Source organism: Aquarana catesbeiana, linkage group LG02 (assembly GCF_042186555.1).
Source record: "Aquarana catesbeiana isolate 2022-GZ linkage group LG02, ASM4218655v1, whole genome shotgun sequence".
Taxonomy (NCBI): domain Eukaryota; kingdom Metazoa; phylum Chordata; class Amphibia; order Anura; family Ranidae; genus Aquarana; species Aquarana catesbeiana.
Window position 1 is genome coordinate 487,664,350 of NC_133325.1, and position 23,680 is coordinate 487,688,029.

At 42.3% G+C, this 23,680-nt stretch overlaps 1 protein-coding gene across 1 annotated transcript in view; it reads right to left on the reverse strand.

Moving 5' to 3' along the window:
* The window catches only part of LOC141128438 (putative helicase MOV-10), a 156,020-nt gene that overhangs the window by 13,312 nt on the left and 119,028 nt on the right, over positions 1-23,680 (reverse strand). Inside the window, exons 14-19 of the mRNA XM_073615724.1 lie at positions 23,466-23,567; positions 23,236-23,341; positions 15,226-15,343; positions 9,891-10,082; positions 8,572-8,637; positions 909-1,034 (exon numbers count right to left, since the gene is read on the reverse strand). Coding sequence (XP_073471825.1) covers positions 909-1,034; positions 8,572-8,637; positions 9,891-10,082; positions 15,226-15,343; positions 23,236-23,341; positions 23,466-23,567 — 710 coding nt within the window. The remainder of the gene's footprint in view (positions 1-908; positions 1,035-8,571; positions 8,638-9,890; positions 10,083-15,225; positions 15,344-23,235; positions 23,342-23,465; positions 23,568-23,680) is intronic.

Consider the following 23,680-nt stretch of genomic DNA (forward strand, 5'->3'; position numbering starts at 1 on the left):
CATGCAGAACATCTCCATGCAGCACACTGCCATGCAGAACATCTCCATGCAGCACATTGCCATGCAGAACTTGTCCATGCAGCACACTGCCATGCACAACATCTCCATGCAGCCCATTGCCATGAAGAACATCTCCATGCAGAACATCTCCACGCAGCACATTGCCATGCAGAACATCACACATCTGCTCCCCCGTCTGCAGCTCACCACCCCCTCCCCCCTCTGCTGTGGTACGGTAGTGGTGCCACAAGCAATCATTATAGTGTAATTGCCAACTACAGTAACAAAGATGTTTTGTGAAGTTTCCGGTTAACAGAGACCTCTTAGAATTCCTGGGAGAAGTGTGTATTGTTACATCCCATCATGCTTAGTCTGCCCACACATACCTCTCCTTCTATCACCATAGCACAGAATACGTTCATGTGGCACGGCTTATCACTGCCAGCTCTGGCCTCATCTCTAGGCTTTCCCCCCAATGGAAAGAAGCAGCTGCACTCAGGCAACCCCCGGGGCAAACAAACGCCCATTTCTCCTCCCACGCCAGTCAATTGGCTCTTCATTCCTTAGCAGAGGGAGGTGATTGGCCGCCCTTCCTGCTGGTCTGTGAGGTGGTCCCGCAGCGCTTTCTCCAAAGAGTTGTGCGAGTCAAACTGCTGTGTGTAATCCAGAGGAGGCAGGGGGTGCGGGGACACTGGTCGCTTTGTCCTCCTAGTGAAGTGTGAGGAGCCTTTGTGTGCCCAAAGATGCTCAGAAGACATAGCTCACGTGCCCACAGAGAGGGCTCTGTGTGCCGGCTGCGGCACGCGTGCCATAGGTTTGCCATCACTGCTATAGAACCATATGTGCAATTATTAAAGTTATGCCACATACTAAAAAAAAAAATGTAAAAAAGGAAAACAACTACCTACCTTAGGATTTGTCAGAAAGCCAAGACTGAATTCTTTATCAAACTTGACATAATCCTTAGCGCTTCGTACAGTGGATATGAGGATTACCTTACGTTCCTGACCTTGAAACTCCTCCACAGATCCAACCTGTTGTAAGAATACAGAATCCAAGTCTTCCGCATGCTCAATTTTTAGAGAAGCATATTTGAACCTATGTGGAGTCTGATGTGCGTTCCTCTTTACAATCTCAAATCTGGTGTGCTTGCCTTTTCAGGACAGTTTTATCAGTCTGTCTTCACTCAAGTCTCATTTTTCTCTGTTTGTGGCTATTTGGGGGCTCCACCCTCAGCAGCCAGTTTTTGCATTTAAGTGAGTTAGCCAGTACTGACTCTAGCACTTAAGCTTCTGTCTGTTCCTGTGTTTGAGCCAAGTCATTCTGTCTTCTATATTTGGATATGATACTATTATCAGATCTCTTGACTTTGCTTCTGATCTGTTGTGGGCAGGGTCTAATGCGCCCGTGTACGTGGGGTAACACCTTACCCGAATCTATGCTTACCAATGGCCAGGACCAGGCAGAGGCTGCGGTCATGTGAAAAATCAAACATTAAAGAGGTTGTAACCCTCCCAAAAAAATATCCTGTTCCCTTATAGCAGGTTAAACAGCACAGTGCTTGTGCTGTCTAATCTGTCCCTCTTTATGATGTAAAAAACCTGGTTGATCCTGCCTGTTGCTGTGTCCCCCTTATGCCCCGTACACACGGTCGGACTTTGTTCGGACATTCCGACAACAAAATCCTAGGATTTTTTCCGACAGATGTTGGCTCAAACTTGTCTTGCATACACATGGTCACACAAAGTTGTCGGAAAATCCGATCGTTCTGAACGCGGTGACGTAAAACACGTACGTCGGGACTATAAACGGGGCAGTGGCCAATAGCTTTCATCTTTTTATTTATTCTGAGCATGCCTGGCACTTTGTCCGTCGGATTTGTGTACACACGATCGGAATTTCCGACAACGGATTTTGTTGTGGGAAAATTTTATCTCCTGCTCTCCAACTTTGTGTGTCCGAAAATCCGATGGAAAATGTCAGATGAAGCCCACACACGGTCGAAATTTCCAACAACACGCTCCGATCGGACATTTTCCATCGGAAAATCCGACCGTGTGTACGGGGCATTAGTGTGCTGACCATGGTAATCATGGCTGCTGATCCATGATACCATGGTCAGCTAACGTGCCAGCGTCATCCCACCGCTCTCCTCTCTCTCTCCCCCTCCCTCCCTTACTGTCAACTCCTGTGTGTGTGAGACGATCTCTTTCTCGCCCCTCCTCTCCTGCCTCTATTAGTAGCTGGCAGTAAAGTTAAAAAAGATTACTGCCAGCCCCTCTGTTCTACTAAGCTATACTACCCTGTGCACCACTTAGTAAAAAAATTGGGCATGTAAATACCTTATTTCAGTTAGTTTATGGCAGGTCACGTGACCTCCAGCCGCTCTCCTCCCCCGATCTAAGGGCTACAGCGGGAGGGGCTGAGCGGACAGCATACCAGCAGTCACGTGACCTCCCGGCTGACATAAGAGGGGGATCTCTGCCCCTTCCGCTGTAGCCCTGAGATTGGGGGAGGAGAGCGGCTGGAGGTCATGCGACCGGCCAGAAACAAACTGAAATAAGGCATTTAAAGGCACAATTTTATACAAACATGTACACAGGGTAGTATAGCTTAGTAGAACAGAGGGGCTGGCGGTAATCTTTATTTGACTTTACAGCCACTTTAAGGCAGCCCCCAACTCAAGACCTGAGGCACTAATGTAATGAGTCACCTGTGTAAGATGTTTGCTCCCATGTCACTACACACTTGTAACTGATGTATGCTTTGCATTCAGAGGAAAATGCAGAGCCTTTGCCCACTCCACCAGTCTAGCTTACCTCTGTTACCTCACTCTCAGTAACTAATTAAACTCTTTCCTTCCTGTGCCCGTGATGAGGCCTTAGATCTCTGTAATGCTAGTCTGCTTCTAATGACTGGAGGAGACAGACAGCTAGGGAGGGAGTCAGGGCACCAACCTCCTCGCTACCAGAGGACCTGTCACCTAACCAGGTACCATGCCAAACGACTGGTTGATGTAGCTGCTCTTCCTTCCGGTTATCCATGGCAACTACAGTGAGGGAAAATAGTATTTGATCCCCAGCTGATTTTATACGTTTGTCCACTGACAAAGAAATGATCAGTCTATAATATTAATGGTAGGTTTATTTTAACAGTGACAGACAGAATAACAACAAAAATATCCAGAAAAATGTATTTTAAAATAGTTATAAATGGATTTGCATTTTGATGAGTGAAATATGTATTTGATCCCATATCAATCAGCAAGATTTCTGGCTCCCAGGTGTATTCTATACAGGTAACAAGCTGAGATTAGGAGCACGTGCTCCTAATCTCAGCTTGTTACCTGTATAAAAGACACCTGTCCACAGAAGCAATCAATCAGATTCCAGTCTCTCCACCATGGCCAAGACCAAAGACATGTCCAAGGATGTCAGGGACAATATTGTAGACCTACACAAGGCTGGAATGGGCTACAAGACCAAGCAGCTTGGTGAGAGGCTGACAACACTTGGTGCGATTATTCGCAAATGGAAGAAACACAAAGTAACTTTCAATCTCCCTCAGTCTGGGGCTCCATGCAAGATCTCACCTCGTGGAGTTTCAATGATCATGAGAACGTTGAGAAATCAGTCCAGAACTACACGGGAGAATCTTGTCAATGATCTCAAGGCAGCTGGGACTATAGTCGCCAAGAAAACAATTGGTAAAACACTATGCCGTGAAGGACTGAAATCCTGCAGCACCCGCAAGGTCCCTCTGCTCAAGAAAACACATGTACAGGCCCGTCTGAAGCTTGCTAATAACCATTTGAATTATTCAGAGGAGAACTGGGTGAAAGTGTTGTGGTCAGATGAGACCAAAATCAAGCTTTTGGGCATCAACTCAACTCGCCGTTGTGGAGGAGGAGGAATGCTGCCTATGACTCCAAGAACACCATGCCCATCGTCAAACATGGAGATGGAAACATTATGCTTTGGGGGTGTTTTTCTGCTAAAGGGACAGGACAACTTCACCGCATCAAAGGGACGATGAACGTGGCCATTTACCATCAAATCTTGGTTGAGATTCTCCTTCCCTCTTGAAAATGGGTTGTGGATGGGTATTCCAGCATGACAATGACCCAAAACACATGGCCAAGTCAACAAAGGATGGGCTCAAGAAGAAACACAGTAAGGTCCTGGAGTGGCCTAGCCAGTCTCCAGACCTTAATCGCATAGAAAATATGGGGAGGGAGCTGAAGGTTCAAGTTACCAAAAGTCAGCCTCAAAACCTTAATGACTTGACAAAATCCATCCTGAGATGTGTGCAAACCTGGTGGCCAACTACAGGAAACGTCTGACCTCTGTGATTGCCAACAAGGGTTTTGCCACCATGTACTAAGTCATGTTTTGCGAAGGGGTCAAATACTTTTTTCACGCATTAAAATGCAAATCAATTTATAACTTTTTTGAAATACGTTTTTCTGGATTTGTTTTATTGTTATTCTGTCTCTCACTGTTAAAATAAGCCTACCATTAAAATTATTGACTGATCATTTCTTTGTCAGTGGGCAAATATACAAAATCTGCAGGGGGATCAAATAATTTTTTCCTCCACTGTACCTCCTCTTCTTAGCTGTTTAAGTTAAAGTGGTGCTAAAGCCTTAAAGTTTTTCACCTTAAAGTGGATGTAAACCTGATTTATGAAATTTGAGCTGGGCACATATATCTGCAGTGTTTTGTTATCTCTCTTCAAAGCACTATGTCCCAAAACTGTCTCCTGCTCCATTTGTCTGTTATCAGCCTGATAACTCCTGACAAGTTCTCTTTCACATATGATAAAAGCAGCCTGAGTTTTGTGTTGGGGAGGATGCTATAAATAGATTAGCACTGGGCTGAATGATTCAACAGAGCTGAAAGTCTCTACCTATGAGGAGAAGGGTGTGTTCCTTTCCTCCAATCAGCTGTCTTGGCTGTATGCCCAGGCTTCATGGAGGACAGCAGATATACATGTAAAACTTATGTAGGGAGATTTGTTTCATCCCTGTGTATTATCTGAGGCTGTTCACTTCACTGGGCATACAGTATCTCACAAAAGTGAGTACACCCCTCACATTTTTGTAAATACTGTATTCTAGCTTTTCATGTGACAACACTGAAGAAATTACACTTTGCTACAATGTAGAGTAGTGAGTGTATAGCTTGTATAACAGTGCAAATTTGCTGTCTCCTCAAAATAACACAGCCATTAATCTCTTAACCGCTAGCAACAAAAGTGAGTACACCCCTAAGTAAAAATGTCCAAGTTGGGCCCAAAGTGTCAATATTTTGTGTGGCCACCATTATTTTCTAGCACTGCCTTAGCTCTCTTGGGCATGGAGTTCACCAGAGCTTCACAGGTTGCCACTGGAGTCCTCTTCCACTCCTCCATGAGGAGCTGGTAGATGTTAGAGACCTTGCGCTCCTCCACCTTCCGTTTGAGGATGTCCCACAAATGATCAATAGGGTTTAGTTCCGGAGACATGCTTGGCCAGTCCATCACCTTTACCCCTTAGCTTTTTTAGAAAGGCAGTGGTCGTCTTGGAGGTGTGTTTGGAGGCGTTATCATGTTGAAATACTGCCCTGCGCCCCAGTCTCTGAAAGGAGGGGATCATGCTCTGCTTCAGTATGTCACAGTACATGTTGGCATTCATGGTTCCCTCAATGAACTGTAGCTCCCCAGTGCCGGTAGCACTCATGCAGCCCCAGACCATGACACTCCCACCACCTTGCTTGACTGTAGGCAAGACACACTTGTCTTTGTACTCCTCACTTGGTTGCAGCCACACATGCTTAACACCATCTGAACCAAATAAGTTTATCTTGGTCTCATCAGACCACAGGACATGGTTCCAGTAATCCATGTCCTTAGTCTGCTTGTCTTTAGCAAACTGTTTGCGGACCTTCTTGTGCATCAGCCATGAAGACCAATTAGATGCAGTGTGTGGAGTATGTTCTGAGCACTGACAGGCTGACCCCCCACCCCTTCAACCTCTGCAGCAATGCTGGCAGCACTCATACTTCTGTTTCTCAAAGACAACCTTTAGATATGACGCTGAGCATGTGCACTCAACTTCTTTGGTCGACCATGGCGAGGCCTGTTCTGAGTGGAACCTGTCCTGTTAAACCGCTGTATAGTCTTGACCACTGTGCTGCAGCTCAGTTTCAGTGTCTTGGCAATTTTCTTTCTACATCTTTATGTAGAGCAACAATTCTTTTTTTCAGATCCTCAGAGAGTTCTTTGCCATGAGGTGCCATGTTGAACTTCCAGTGACCAGTATGAGAGAGTGAGAGTGATAACACTAATTGGACCCAATTTGGACATTTTCACTTAGGGGTCTATTCACTTTTGTTGCCAGCGGTTTAGACATTAATGGCTGTGTTGAGTTATTTTGAGGGGGCAGCAAATTTACACTGTTATACAAGCTGTACACTCAATACTTTACATTGTAACAAAGTGTAATTTCTTCAGTGTTGACACATCAAAAGATAGAATAAAATGTTTATAAAACTGTGGGGGGTGTACTCACTTTTCTTTTGTGAGATACTGTATGTGAGGGTTTACATCCACTTTAATGCATTCTATGCAATAAGGTGAAAAGCCGTCTGTGCTGCAGCTTTACCCCAGACCCCCCCCCCCCTCCTCTTTTGCTTACCTGAGCCCGATCTGGTACAGCGATGTGCAAAAATGCAGTGTCTCTCTCCTCATTGGACAGATCGATAGCAGCAGCTTCTGCTGCTGTCAATCAAATCCAGCGATGTGGCTGGGCCAAGTCCCTGCTTTCCCTGGAGGCACCTGATGAAGAGGAGGGGCCTGAAGCTTTTGGGGAACCCAGAAGAGGAGGATCGGGGGTGCTCTGTGCAAAACCATTGCACAGAGCAGGTAAGTATAGGCATGATTGTTATTTTTATATATAAAAAAAACTAAGCTTTATAACCACTTTAACCTTTTTGTAGTGGTGTTCATACCCCATCATGCTATTACAGACCTAAGTTCTTTAGGAATATGCCAAAACGTACGCCCCTTTGAATAACTTTAGACCAGGCTCATGGCAGTTATACAAATTGTACTGAAAATCCTGCATAACAAGTACAACAAGAATAAAACGTCCCTTTTCTAATATTCTCTAGTTGTGGCTGCCCCAGTGTACGTGCATAGGTAAAGTCCTTTTGGGTTCATTTGGAAGAACTTAACAGAGGTGTCCAAAGTCACAGGAATCCAGATGAGTTGGTGCTTCAACAGTGGTTTGGGTCCCCCCCGGGACCTAAACCTCTTCCCTTTTACATCACACAGGAGGGGAGGCAAGACCCCAGAAAAAGCCTGCAAACATGATCAGGGGAGGCGGCCGGGGTTGACTTACTAAAACTGGAGAGTGCAAATCTGGTGCAGCTGTGCAAACTAACCAATCAGCTTCCATTTTTTTTTTTTTGTCAAAGCTTAATTGAACAAGCTGAAGGTAGAGGCTGCACCAGATTTTACACTCTCCAGTTTTAGTAAATCAACCCCTCTGTTTCTGTCTGTGGCTGTCCAGATAGGCAGCCCCATGGGTTACATACTGGGAGCTGATGAGAAGAAACCTGCAATGCCCAGACAGATTTCCCATGGAGGTGGACTGACGGCGCTCCTGCTCAGAGTGTCTTTCCAACCATAATGGAACATGGAGGTATAAGGGAAGAGCCAGCAATTCATCCTTCTGAAAAAGTCACTTTAATACATCGAGTGGAGTGTACAAATTACAGCGGCTTACTCGTTTTGGCAATAAGTCTTAATCATTAAGGTTTATTGCCGAAACACATAAGCCACTGTACTTTGTACACTCCACTTGATGTAATAAGGTGGCTCTTCACCTTATACCTTCACATACTGGGAGCTGTCCTGTCACAAGTCTTTCTGTAGCTTTAACAGCTTTGAGAAAGACCAGTTCTGGGACCTCCACATTGAATCTAGAACCCCCACAGGAGCCATTTACTATTAGCTAGCAACAAAGTATGCTTCTTTCTTCACTGATTCTGTATCTGGCATCCTTTCTTTCTACACTAAGGTCATGTTTTAGCTCCTGCTCTGCCCTGAACTTCTACTATGCTCCTGTAAAAAAGTTCTCTCATTCCTGGAGTCCCCAAAATGCCTCCATAAAGCCAGTAGTCTCCTGTTACCCATAACAACACTCCAGGGTGATGTGATGTGGGTATCCTGCAGTTCCAGGACAAGGTCCTCTGGCACAAAGATCCCAAACTGATCCACTCTCTCCCAAATCCAACTAATGTGCTTATGGCAGGAGCCTCTCCTGCCTCTGCATCAGCCTGGCATTGGTGTCATGTGACAAAAATATTCCTCTGCACCTCTAATACTTGTTATTCAACACAGAAGCTTCACAGCACATAATATGCAGAAACCCCAATTTATTAGTCTCCTCACACGGCAGACTCCTAAAGGGACTTAAATTTGGGCACATATCCAAGGCTGACTATTAACAGTTCTGTGTTGGATAGTATGACATGCTTATTTAAAAGATATGCTGCAATGTTCCATAATGATGCTTCTTTATCCTACCTTGAGGTCTTTAACGTCTGGAACAGCTTTAAGTTCTTTGTCTACCGCTTTCCGAATCTTTTCCACCTAAAACATATAGGAAGACCTTTACTAAAATACTTCTATGGTAGATCCAAAACTGAAAGAAAGCTCATACATTACTCATTACTAAGGGCAATGAAATTGTTCGGAGTACAATAAGGAACTGGCTGCCCTTTAGTACACTGTAATGAATTATGCACTGGTTTGTAAAGAGATGGCTGGTTCTATTCAACTTTAAAAATCACAGCAGTAGCAGTTCTTGCTTGCAGAAAAAGCTCCAAACTACACCTTACATAAAAAAGTTTGAAAACTCTTGCTAAATACAATTTTTGTAACACCAAATGTTTGCTTTAACCCAGAGGTGTCAAACTCAACGTCATTGCGGGACTTATGAGCATGATGGTTGCCCTCAAAGGGCCGGCTGCATCTGTAAGATTATATAAAATGCATCTATTATTTATCATATTAAATAATTGCCTCTGCATTCAATTACTGATTTTACTAATAACTTATGAGTTAAGCTGTGAAGGGCAGGTGCAGACTGGCACAGAGCCCACTCACATTCCTGTAGCAGAGGATGCAAGTCTGAAAAGGAGGGTTGTACACTGCTGGATCATCCACAAGAAACTTTATTGGAGACACCTCAGACAGAACACCATAGCAGAACCATTTCTGTCTGAGCAGTCTCCAATAAAGTTTCTTGTGGATGATACAAGCAGTGTGCGACCCTCCTTTATAGCTGGCATATAATTGTATTATTCTCATAATAATTATAGGCAGATATCCAGAGCACACCCCCCCTTACATCAGATGCCAATAGCCCCCCAACCATCAAAAGTCAAGAAACCCCCACCCTCCCTCATCACAGTGCACCCCCCTTAACTTGTGCTGCTGCTGCTGGGAAGAAGCATAGCTTGGAAGCAAATAGTGCAGGGGCTGGAGGAGGACCACAGGAGGGCTGGAGTCAGCTGAATGCTGAGATGAGGGGGTGCACAGAGAGGCATAGGATCTGTAGGAGGAGGTCTGCCCTCCTCTCTGCTGCTGACTGCTGAGAAGGGGGCGGAGACCATGGGGGTCCCGCAGCTGCAGGAGAGATGTTACGGCCACATAAATGGCCTCGTGAGCCAGATTTGGCCTGCAGGCCTTGTGTTTTACACATGTGCTTTAACCTTATCATTTTATCTTCCTCATGTGCCTCATGTGATTAATCAACATCAAAGCAAGCCAATAAAAGGTCAACATTAACTGACAGCATATATTACTGTTAAATAAGAAAATGGAAAACTCATTGACTGTACCTGTTTCCTATAAGGAGAAATTATACCAATTTCTTTGGCTGAGATTTTTGCTATTCCTTTCTTCATCTGTGTCTCTAGCAGAGCTTTGACATAAGACATGAGCACCTCAATCTCAGCCACATTGAAGAAGGATGGGCTATTTCCTTCTCGCTCATCTTTACCCAGCACACCATGGAAAATGATCGGAAATCCCTTTTAAGTATGCAAAATGAAAGGGTTTATGTAGGATACAAAGCAAACTGATACTTATAAAGTCTATCTTGGTGAAAGTGCAATGCTGCTTACTTATTCAAACAGTTTAGGGACGGGTGAAGTTTCAAATTCTGAAATCTGAAATTTTGGAGCAAATTGGAAGATTTTAACTAAGTTTTGATAAAATACATTGGAAGTCAAAGAGTGCAATAGACTTTATAAATGGTTCCTGGGGGTTATGGATGCTCCTTTCAAAACTTGCAAAAAGGCTCCTTATTATGCTCATTATTTTACATTTTTCAGCAGAAGGGAAAAAGAAAAATTGAGATATAAAAGGGATTGTACATGATTAATGAAAAAAATACAACACAAATGAATGCTAAATTGAAATAACGAAACTACTGTAAATATAACAAAAAACACAATCTTGAAATAAATGTTAAAAATTAATATACATTTTTCCCAAGCATATTTTGTCTTGACATCTCATTTAGATGAGAGTTTAAACAATTTTAAAGCAACCTCAATTTCACCAAAATCGCTGCTCATCCATAACAGACATATACAGTTGTGTTCATAGGTTTACATACCCTGGCAGAATTTATGATTTCTTGTCCATTTTTCAGAGAATATGAATGATAACAAAAAAACATTTCTTTCAGTCATGGCTAGTGTTTGGCTGAAGCCATTTATTATCAATCAACTGTGTTTACTCTTTTTAAATCATATTGGCAACAGAAACTACCCAAATGACCCCGATCAAAAGTTTACATACCCTGGTGATTTTGGCCTAATAACATGCACACAAAGAGGTTTGAATGGCTATTAAAGGTAACCATCCTCACCTGTGATCTGTTTGCTTGTAATTAGTGTGTGTGTGTATAAAAGGTCAATGAGTTTCTGGACTCGTGACAGGCCCTTGCATCTTTCATCCAGTGCTGCACTGACGTTTCTGGATTCTGAGTCACGTGGAAAGCAAAAGAATTGTCAAAGGATCTGCGGGAAAAGGAAGTTGAACTGTATAAAACAGGAAAGGATATAATAAGACATCCAAGAAATTGAGAATGCCAATCAGCAGTGTTCAAACTCTAATCAAGAAGTGGAAAATGAGGGGTTTTGTTGAAACCAAACCACGGTCAGGTAGACCAACTAAAATTTCAGCCAAACTGCCAGGAAAATAGTTCGGGATGCAAAGAAAAACCCACAAATAACTTCAGGTGAAATACAGGACTCTCTGAAAACGTGTGGTGTGGCTGTTTCAAGATGCACAATAAGGAGGCACTTGAAGAAAGATGGGCTGCATGGTCGAGTTGCCAGAAGAAAGCCATTACTTGTCAGGGAAGAAACCGTAGAAGAACTGGCAGATATGCCAATATCCATTATGGCCACGCAAATCCGCGCATGAGAAATCGGCGCGTAACGGCAAACGCACATTAGCAACGGCTAACGTGCGTATGCAAAACGTGCTTTTGCTGGCCTATTTAAGGACTCCAATTGCTCTCATAAATCGCTGGATTATCGTCAGATCTGTATCCTGTGTTCCTTTGTTTCTTGCTCCTGTTTGATTACCTGTTACCAACCCGGCTTACCCTGACCTGCTCTGGCTTCTCTCCTGGCTCTGAACTCAACTTGTTTCACGGACCTGCTCTTGCCTGTTCCAGATTGACTTCCTGTGTTTGACCCCGGCTTGATCACAACTACTCCTTCTGCCTCTGCTTCTGACTGCCTTCCTGTGTTTGACCCGGGCCTGGCTTCTGACGACATCTGTGCTTTTCCACCTGTTAAGATCCGCCAGTACCTCCAGGGAATCATTGGCTATGATCACCTTCTCTGCTCCTGGCTGTCCACTTCTGGAACCATCAGACAGCTTCACCGGCAGGCAACCCATGAATCTCTGGGCATAGCACCCTCTGTCTCCAACTCCAGGGGTACTCTGCACTCAGCCACAAGGGGAGCCCTGTCGTCACCTCAGCCTCCAGCCTGGTACATGAGATTACTACACAAATACCACAAAGTATCCTGCTTACAATACGCCAAACAGCACAGAGATGAGCCTCAAACCTTCTGGCACAAAGTAATTTTGAGTGATGAGACCAAAATTGAGCCTTTTGGCCACAACCATAAACGCTACATTTGCAGAGGAGTCAACAAGGCGATGAAAGGTACACTATTCCTACTGTGAAACACGGAGGTGGATCGCTGATGTTTTGGGGATAGGGACAGAAAATTTGGTCAAAATTGATGGCAAGATGAAAATACTGGAGGAACATTTGCATTCATCAGCCAGGAAGCTGCGCATGGGACGTGGAAAATTGAAGAAAACAGCTGAACGGCCGCATTCCGAATAACACCTTTTATTTGTGGCAAAATAGTGTAGAGGATCCAAAAACTCTTACATCATGGTGATGAAAGGTACAGACAGGCTAACGCGTTTCACATCATTATAGATGCTTAATAGCTGGTGACCATACTCAGAATGAAAATATTTATAGTGAAATAAAACCAATTAGGGGATAGACAACCCCCAGAAACCCCTCCCATATCTAATCAGACGAAAGTGGAAACCAAATGTGCACATGAAAATGGGCAGCACGAAAAAACAGAGAGCCAAAGGGATTAAAACCTCTGAAAGAATGACACAGTATTAATATATACTGAATAAAGTCAGAATAGAACTGGGTCACTGTGTTGGCGTGCTGTCCCATAGCAGATAATATTGCTAACAGATTTCTAATATAGATACAATATACAGTATAAAAACATGACAAGGCACTTAACAATGCATTAAATATATCTGCATGGCTGAGCGCAATCAAACATACCACGAACAATAGTAGAGAGAGACGATCACTGGCAGAGAACCGAAGCTGACTAATGTAAGGCACAGTTATAAAACATTAAGTAATACTACTGCGTCGGACATAAGTGAAAAACATATATATGCGCATGGGACGTACTTGGACATTCCGACATGACAATGATCCAAAACACGGGGCCAAGTCGACCTGTCATTGGCTACAGCAGAATAAAGTGAAGGTTCTGGAGTGGCCGTCTCAGTCTCCTGACCTCAATATTATTGAGCCACTCTGGGGAGATCTCGAAAGTGCAGTTCATGCAACACAGCCCAAGAATTTACAGGAACTGGAGGCTTTTTGCCAAGAGGAATGGGCAGCTTTACCATCTGAGAAGATAAAGAGCCTCATCCACAAATACCACAAAATACTTAAAGCTGTCATTGATGTTAAAGGGGGCAATATATGGTATTAATAACTGGGGTATGTAAACTTTTGATGAGGGTTATTTGGGTAGTTTCTGTTGCTATTATGATTTAAAGAGTAAACACAGTTGATTGATAATAAATGGCTTCAGCCAAACACTAACCATGAGTGAAAGAAAAGTTTTTGTGTTATCATTCATATTCTCTGAAAAATGGCAAAGAAATCGTAAATTCTGCCAGGGTATGTAAACTTATGAGCACAGCTGTAGATTGTTAGAAGTCTGATTGATTTGTAAGGTAATTCTATATTTGCTGCGGTGGCTGTGGAAAGAAACCTCCTGACAGAGGTCATTCTAACCAAATAAATAAGTCACAGTAGCAGGCTTTTATTATTCTTTATTTATTCAGTGCTCAAAAATCGACATCAGGAAGGCAGTAGAAAGTACCAAGTACATTGCAGAGATGAGGGACAGCACCAATATACATTTTCCATGAGCGGAACAACATTAATATAGTTATACAAAAGAAAGTGGTGGGATGGTCAGGGCCAGACCTGCATATGAGCACCACTATACTGTATAAGCATCATAATGAATGAAGTATAACGGAGGGTGCAATTGAAACAGTTTCTTGAATACCAACCTCAGGGGCTCTCAAGTGGCCAGACGGCTTCACGGTTAATAGAGATTCACAGAAGTAACCCCAAACTGAGGTGATAGTATAGCGAATACACGCTAGATCAGTGGTTCTCAACTCCTGCCCTCAGGACCCACTAACAGGCCAGATTTTAAGTATTAGAGCCCTTTCACACTGGGGGGGGCCATGTTAGCGGTAAAGCACCGCTAGTTTTAGTGGCACTGTGCGGGCGGGGGAGCGGGCATTTTTAACCCCAAAGAAGGGGTTGACAAAGGGTTAAAACTTTGCAGGTGCTTCGGCAGTGCTGCCCATTGATTTCAATGGCAGGGGCGGTTTATAAACAAAGACGCTGCTTGCAAGACTTTTTTTTGCGGTCCTGCATGCGCATCGCACCAGTGTGAAAGCACTCAGGCTTTCACACTGGGGAGCCTTGAGAGGCGCTTTTCAGGCACTTTACAGACGCTATTTTTAGCGTTAAAAGACCTGAAAAGCGCCTTCAGTGTGAAAGGGGTTTACCTTGGGGAGATGCAGAATTGAATACTGCAATCACTGAGCAGCAAATTATATCACCTGTGATGTATTTCAGTTATCTTGGCCGGTTAGTAGGTCCTGAGGACAGGAGTTGAGAACCACTGGTCTAGATAGTTTATGAGGCGTATGTATTATTTGGCGTATGGACAACTGAGAATAAAGTAGAAGGGAGAGGATGGGAGGAGGCATATGGAGGGGAGAGGGAGAAGAAGAGAAAACAATAAAATAAATAAAATAAAAGGGGGGGAGGGTTTTCCTTCCTTTTATATACCTGCAGGTAATGGGGAAGTATGTAAAAAACAAGTAGGTTCCCCATGGGGTAGTGGTCATTTCAAGCAAAGATGAGCTGCGTTACTGCGCTAATTAGGTGTTGGAGCATTTATATAATGGAGTCAATGTAGAATGTGGGACATGACCCAGAGATATTCATCCGTAGTTTTAAAGCAACTCCAGGGTCTCCGAAACCTTTCTTCCATATTGTGTAAAGTGGAAGACAGGTCCTCCATATACATAATCTCGTTCAGTTTGGTATACCACATCATTTACAAGGTGGTGAGGATTGTTGTTTTCATTAGGTTGATCAGTAAGGTGAAGAAGGCATGCAGTCGAATTTTGAACAGTAGCGGTCTTTTGACAAACTAATATTTATGGAATTAGGTTTTTGCTTGTGAGAACAAAAGATAATCAAATATTCCTCGCTTTGAGAATCAAAGTTTTTGCCATAAATTTGAGAGCCATGTCTTTTCCAGAAATTCTTACCTTTTTTGGCAGTTTTTCCCAGTTGCAGTATGCATGTGTAACCATTTGATCTGCTTTGGACTGTAGCTCTTTGTCGTAGAACAGTTCATTTGGAATAGTAAGGATATCGGGATGAGATCTAATTGAACAAATAATATACCCATAGTTAATATAACAATAATATACAAAAGTTTAATAAAGTCACTGATAGAAACCAGAAATATGTAACTAAATATCAATAAAACAAATGAAACAGAAGGGAAAACATTGCATCCATTCCCACTGGGATCTGTTTAATGTTGTTGGGGATATTGCATCAACATCATAGCTCAAGCAATACATTGTGAATGCCAATTTACACATTTTACAATTTAAAAAACATGATTGAAAATGCATTACAGTAGACATCAGTGATGGCACACAGTGTTTTTAGCCTTATGCCCCGTACACACGATCGGAATTTCGGCCCGCAAAAGACCGATGAGAGTTTTTCGTTGGAAAATGCGACCGTGTATATGCTCCATCAGACTTTTGCTGGCTCAATTCCAGCCAGCAAAAGATTGAGAGCATGTTCTCAATTTTTCCGTCGGGAAAAGTTCCTATCCAAAAATGCGGTCGTCTGTGGCAATTCCGACGCGCAAAATTCCTACGCATGCTCGGAAACAATTCGACGCATGCTCGGAAGCACTGAACGTCATTTTCTCAGCTCGTTGTAGTGTTGTACGTCACCGCATTCTTGACGGTCGTAAATTCAGCGAACTTTTACGTGACCGTGTGTATGCAAGGCAAACTTGAGCGGGATCCCGTCAGAAAAGCCGTCATATCTTTTTCTGAAGAGAAGTCCGATCGTGTGTACGCGGCATTAGAAGGAAATCTGCATTAAGATCTTCAAATAGTAGGCTGCCTTTAACCACTTGCCGACCAGCTCACGTACATTTACTGCGACAGATCGGCTCTCCTGCGGGAACCGACATACCTGTACGTCTGTCCGTGCATATGAGATTGCGGGCGCGCACAGGATCATTATGCACAGAGGCAGAATGGGGATCTGCCTTTATAAACAAGACGATTCCCAATTCTGCCAGATGACATGACAGAGATCTACTGTTCCCAGTGTTAGGGAACAGTGGTCTCTGTCATGTCACTGTAAGCCCATCCCTACTACAGTGAGAACACACCCAGGGAACACAGTTAACAGTCGCCCCTAGTGTTAACCCCTTCCCTGCCAGTGTCATTTATACATTGATCAGTGCATTTTTATAGCACTGATCAATGTAATAGTGTCACTTGTCCCCAAAAAGTCTAATTTGGGGTCAGATTTGTCTGCCGCAATGTCACAGTCCCGCTAAAAATCGCAGATCGCCGCCATTACCAGTAAAATTTTTAAAAAATAAATAAAAGTCCGTAAATCTATCCTGTACTTTGTAGATGTGATAACTTTTGCGCAAACCAATCAATTTACGCTTATTGCAATTTTTTTTTGTTACCAAAAATATGTAGAAGAATACATATTGGCCTAAATTAACAAAGAAATTAGATTTTTTTAAAATTTTTTTGGATATGTATTATAGCAAAAAGTAAAAAATATTGTTTTTTTTTCAAAATTGTCACTGTTTTTTTGTTTACAGCGCAAAAAATAAAAACCGCAGAGGTGATCAAGTACCACCAAAAGAAAGCTTTATTTGTGGGAAAAAAAGGACATACATTTTGTTTGGGCACAATGTCACACAACCACGCAATTGTCAGTTAAAGCAACGCAGTGACGTATCGCAAAGAATGGCCTGGTCATTAAGGGGGCAAATCCTTCCGGGGCTGAAGTGGTTAAAGACCTCCTTCCGTAAATGCTTGTTAACTGGCTGTCTAAATTCAATACTTTCTGAGTCAATGGCACAACAAGCATTCAGACTGTGAAGCCTAAACTCTTAATCTGTTCTTCCTTGATGACTCAAGCACCTAGTCTATCAAATTTAGAAAAGACCTTGCCTTTCCCTTCTCTTGTCATTGGATTGATCTTTACCCTTAATGCTTTGAAACATCCTGGCTTGAATGATGTTCTGAGTTACAAACCTTTTCTTTAAAAAGTTTTTTTTTTTTTTTCTCTACATCACCACCTACTACTTCCCCATATAAATTTGATCTGCTATATATGACTTATTTAACAATAATTCAGCACTTTTGGATGTTATTGTTATTGTTATTTTTACTAATTATTTTCTCTTTATTATATTTATTTCTATTGCCATATTCCCAAAAAAATGTTTCTTTGTGCGATGTGATTTTGTCCTTTTGGTTGCTTTCCAGTCTGTGTTTCTCTACTCGTTTGGCTTGCACGGACACCCGGGGCACTCAGCATCCCATGTCGTAATCAATGTCTGTTATGCTGTGTTGCCCTTCAATTGACAACTAGTGCTGCCTTTCTTCCCTCCCGGTCTTTTTCCTTAAATGCCTTTAGCCCCACGGTTCCCGTAGTGTCATATTTAGGGCATAGGACTTTTAAAGATGGCCGAAGATCGGTCATTTATGCCTGACGCCGCCAACGTCCCCCTCTTCATGAGTAGTATTGAGCTACAGGGCTTCCGTAGTGCACCGCTCATGGCATAGGATCTTCCAAAATGGCCGCTGGTCAGTCATGCGTACTTGATGCGCCTGACGTCTTTTCTCACACAGAAGCCGGGATACGTGCGCATGCGCAGTTGCCCTTTTCGGTCCGCAGCGTGACGGCGAGTCAGACGCCGTCACGCTGGAGAGGTTTAAAAGCGGGGATTCTCCCGCCAGTCTCTGTCACTTTTCTGGATGATATGCTGGGCAGATGGACGCTACCTATCTGAGTGCTGCTAAGAACGGTTCTAACCACTAATAGTAAGTTTCTTCCGGTCATTTCCCTACTCTTTAGTAAAAATGCATTCCTTTCATGTGAATCAAATTTAGGGATTCAAACTTAGCCAATCCTCTTTTCTTATTTATACCCCCAGGCTCTTTTGTGGCGGGCTGCAGACGTACTCCCAGGTTCAGTTGCCCACTAGCTAGTTGCGGGTGTTCTGGTCCTGTATGCTGCCCATTATTTACTGCCGTCCTGCTGCATTATAAGAACCACTTGTTTATATACACAGCAACTTGGCGTCTCACCATCCCTCGGATGTAATGTTTGGATTGTTTGTGAATTGATTCTATTCAAAGGTACATAATTTTACCTCCATCCTGGATGACTTTTTTATTCCAAAGCTTAGCGTTTTTGCTAGTCAACCTTATATATATATATATATATATATATATATATAGAAGCCTCTTTATGTTAATATCCTTGCATTCGACTCTTCTCTCTTTTAGAGAATTTCATCTATTTTTAGAAAAACTCTCTTTATTCCTCTCTGCATGCCTTTTCAATGAGGCTCAGACTGAAGAGCAAAACATCAGTTAAGCACAAATCTACTTCTTATTATATTTTTCTCTCTACGAGTAAGATCCAAAAGAAATTTGTGATGAGATGTATTATGTGGTGTTTGTAATTATTTATTTTTTTTTTTTTTTCTCATTTAATAATTGTCATACATGTATGTACATATATATAATGTACATATATATTTTTTTTTGATTCATCTGTATATATATTTTTATTATTAATTGTTTTCCCCGTTATGATTAAACCAATAACAATTTATGATTAGAAATTTATTAGCAGACATGTAATTCTTATCTTTACATATATCTTTTTTACTTTTATAGCTAATCATAATACCACAATATATCTCCTGAAGAAGCTTAGGAAAGCGAAACATGTTGAGAGAGTGGTATTAATCTCTGTATCCATGAAATTTTTGTATTTTGTATTTACTTTGTAAATCTATTTCTAAATGTTTGTCTTAGGTCAATGTCTGTTTTTTTAAACATTGTTAAATAAAAGAATTGTTTTATCTTACATTCTCTACCTCATTGACCCCAGCACCATTTAAAAGTCCCTGGGGCCATTCCATGGCCTCAAAGCCCATATTTTTTCTAATATCCCAGAGCCTCTTCTGGCATCTCAAGTTCTGCCATTTACCGATTAGATAATGGGGTGGGAGAATTGTCAGATATTAAGGCCCCATGTAAAGCTGCAGATTTTAATAAGTTCCCCTCCCAAAAAAAGGATCTTGAAATACTCATAAACAAAGGCTTCTGATTGCTTTATCATCTTCACAGGATGATGTTAACTATTAAGGAGTCTTTACAGAGACGCCAGGTTAGTAATTTACTTGTTCAATGCATGGTCAAATAATTGCACTCCTACGGTAAGTACATAGTTTACTTCTATTTCTAGGATAGACCCAAAAGGTAAAGTGAGGCAGCTGTGTTAGGCCACCAATTCAATGGGGCATTTGACATTTGCTTTCTGCCAGCAGCAAGCTGACTGACTTTGGCCTGTTTTGCACATCCCCTGGAACAGACATACTGCCTGCAGTGCAGGTTTCCATACTGAAAGCTGGAGGCTCCCAGGAAGATAAAATGATGTATTGGTGTCTGTTTTTAGCTTGTGGTCTTTGGCAGTTTAGGTGTATTTATTAGGTTATTTATTTAGGTTATTTTTAAATTGAGAAAAAAATTAAAGTAAACGTGGCAGGTTAAAAATATGGGTAATATGCTAATTTGATGTACAAATCCAGGGCTATCATCTTTGGCCATGCTTCACTTTTAGACAAATAGGTACATATCAATTTTGGGACAAGTGATATCTAAATGTTTTTCCAGAACACTACTTAAAGTGTTACTAAACCCAGGACACTGCATTCACCATATCTGGTCTCCCACAGTACACAGAACATGAAAATGCAATTATTTTAGTATATATAAAACTGCTACATATCTTTTCTCATCAGCAGTTAGAGCAGACTTCTTACTTCTATCAGTGTCTGGTTAAAATTTTGTAGGAGGAGTTTTTATTGTCCCCTGATTGTCTTATGAGGCTGCAGGACCCCTGACCATCTGCCTGGACTGTGCTGATCACATGCACTCTCCCAAGAAAAAAAAAACTCTCTAGCAATACACACCAAACTGAGCATGTGCGGCTTGCCCCCAAGGCTCTGTTTTATCAGCAGATAGATTGAGGACAGTGGAGGATCAGAAATTTAGGAGAAGACAGGATCAAACAGCCTTTTTACACAATACAGAGGATTAACCCCTTAGATTCCACAGTGAGTATAACAAGCCTGCTTTACTGCATATACAGATTGATTTTACTGTTGTGGGTTTAGTAACATTTTAAGTTAATTTAGAGAAACATATGATCAGCTCTAGGCATAACTGTTTAAAGTGGAATGATACTAGCCCTGGTCTTGTCCAGGGCTCTCATTGTCTAAAAGATATCTCATTGGCTCTAAGGCTCGGTTCACACATGGGCGGCACGACTTGCAGGTCGCCTCAGCGAGGCGACCTGCAAACGACTGCCGGGGCGACTTGCGAGACGACTTCTGCATAGAAGTCTATGCAAGTCGCCCCAAGTCGCCCCCAAAGTAATACAGGAACCTTTTTCTAAGTCGGAGCGACTTGCGTCGCTCCGATTAGAACGGTTCCATAGCACAGAACGGGAGGCGACTTGTCAGGCGACTAGGTCGCCTGACAAGTCGCCCCAGTGTGAACCGAGCCTTAGGGCTAGTTAACACCATCACACAAAGTGGTAAGGCACCTTGTATGAGTTGGTGCATTCTGATGCCATTCTGTTGCACTGGACCACAACGTGTGGTAACACACTACAGTGCATTTCATTGAGATATGCTGTATTACTAAAATGTTGTAATTTTCAGTTGTTGTGGTTCAAATGGATAGGTTGCCTAAATGCAATATGAGATAATGCATTTAACGCCCCTTAATGAACTACCATGGTACAAATGATCCCTTAACCGCTTCAGCCCCGGAAGATTTTACCCCCTTCCTGACCAGAGCGTTTTTTGCGATTCGGCACTGCGTCACTTTAACTGACAATTGCGCGGTCATGCGACGTGTCTCCCAAACAAAACTGACGTCCTTTTTTCCCCACAAATAGAGCTTTCTTTTGGTGGTATTTGATCGCCTCTGCGATTTTTATTTTTGCGCTATAAACAAAATAAGAGCGACAATTTTGAAAAAAAACGCATTATTTTTTACATTTTGCTATAATAAATATCCCCCAAAAATATATATAAAAACATTTTTTTTCTTCAGTTTAGGCCGATCGTATTCTTCTACATATTTTTGGGAAAAAAAAAATCGCAATCAGCGTTTATTGATTGGTTTGCGCAAAAGTTATAGCGTTAACAAAATAGGGGATAGGTTTATGGCGTTTTATTAATAATTTTTTTTTTACTAGTAATGGCAGCGATCAGCGATTTTTATTGTGACTGAGACGTTATGGCGGACATGTCGGACATTTTTGACACATTTTTGGGACCATTTTCATTCATACAGCGATCAGTGCGATTAAAAATGCACTGATTCCTGTGTAAATGACACTGGCAGTGAAGGGGTTAACCACTAGGGGGCGGGGAGGGGTTAAGTATGTCCTAGGGGAGTGATTACTAACTGTAGGGTGATGGGCTAGCAGTGTCATTACTCTGATCACTGCTCCCGATGACAGGGAGCTGTAATCAGTGACACTGTCACTAGGCAGAACGGGGAGAGGCTGTTTACATCAGCCTCTCCCCGTTCCTCCTCTCCGTGAGGCAATCGCGGGTATCCCCGCGGCGATCAAGTCCGCGGGACCCGCGACCTGACTCACGGAGCTCCCGGCCGGCGCGCACGCAATGGCACGGCGTGGGAATTCAAATGGACGTACCTGTAAGTCCATTTGCCCAGCCGTGCCATTCTGCCGACGTACATCGGCGTGCGCCGGTCGGGAAGGGGTTAAAGTGGAAGGCAAGTTAAAATCTAACCAAGCTTAAATCTACTCCCACCCAAATTCTAAGCCTATTCCATCTACCCTGTAAAAGGAAAGATGCCTATACTTCCCTTTTCTGAAGTCGCTTCGGTCTGGTCACATGGTTACGACCCAGAGCCAGCTTCAGTGTATAGGAGGGACAGCCAACAACATATTCCCCATAATAAGCCTATAGGTATCATTATCTCACAGGCTCAGCAGCTATTGTTGGCGATCTCTCCTCTACACTGAAGCCAGCGCTGGAGAGATCTTGTGACAAAACCAGAACGACTTCAGAATAGGTAAGCATAAACATCTCTCCTTTTACAGGGTAGATAGACTTATAATGGGGTGGGAGTATATTTAAGCTTAGTTAGCTTTTGACTTGCTTTCCACTTTAATGAAGAGGTATTGCATTTACAAAATGTTGAATATCTTTTAAATAATTTGTTAGGAAAGCGAACAGTATGACTGCACTTTAGTATAGCTAGTAAACTGGTAAACTGCTTTAACATTTATATGTTGCCTACACATAGGTTTGCCACCTGGCAAGGGTTTTACTGGCCTTGCTGGTAAAAAAAAAAGGTCTTGTTCTAGAATTAACCCTAGGTTCACATATCCGCAATTTGTGCATGCCACGTTTGCACAGCAGTTCATTCAAATGAATGGGCTGCCGTGACTCTGTTTCTGCAAAAAAACGCAGCCATATGCGACTGACCATGCAATTTCCCTGCGGTTCACGAATCCGCTCTGCGATTTTACATGTGCCAGGTGCCATTCAAAATGAATGTCAGCCCAGCGCGTTTCCACAGAGCAGTGCATTTTCACTGCAGGCGGGTTCGGGAATTGCTGCAATTCCCACACCCGCAGCCACACACAGAGATATGAATGTAGGGTTATACAATATAGATCATTAGACCAATATTTTTTTTTTCCCAGAAACGTGGCAACCTTACCTGCACAGTACATTTTGGTATTTTGTCAAATGATCTTGAAAATCCTTAAAATCCCATTTATGTTTTGTACTTATGAAAACACTAAAACACTTTATCAGTAATCATAACAAGCATTCATAAAACATTGTTGCTGGTAAAGTGAAATTTCAGGCTCATAAAACAGGTTCTGCTAACAGAATGACATCTTTATTCTACAAAACACTGACAAACCTGTAGTTCAATAGAAGCTTGGTAACAAACTCAGGGTTATAAGCTCCAGTAATACTTTTTTCATACAAAGGATTATGGGTCATTAGTCTTTCAAGCAAAGACATACCTGCAATGATAACATTATAAATTAAAAGCTGTAAAGTGACAGTAGAAGAAAAAAAAAGAAAGAAAAAACAAAGTATATACTGATTTATTATTTTAATATTGTATATATTTCAAACTTTACTAACTTAATCCATGTTCCATGGCAATTGGGGACCTTAATACTGGTCCAAGCTGTTTAGGATCACCAGTAAGTATGAGCTGTCCTCCCGCCGTTACATCCAAAATACCTACAGTGTAAAAGAAAATAAAGTTAAAATAATATTCTAGCCAACAACTTTTTTGGATATTTGATGGATTTAAAGAGGAATTTTATTTCCTTCTAAAATGAAAAAACAGCTTT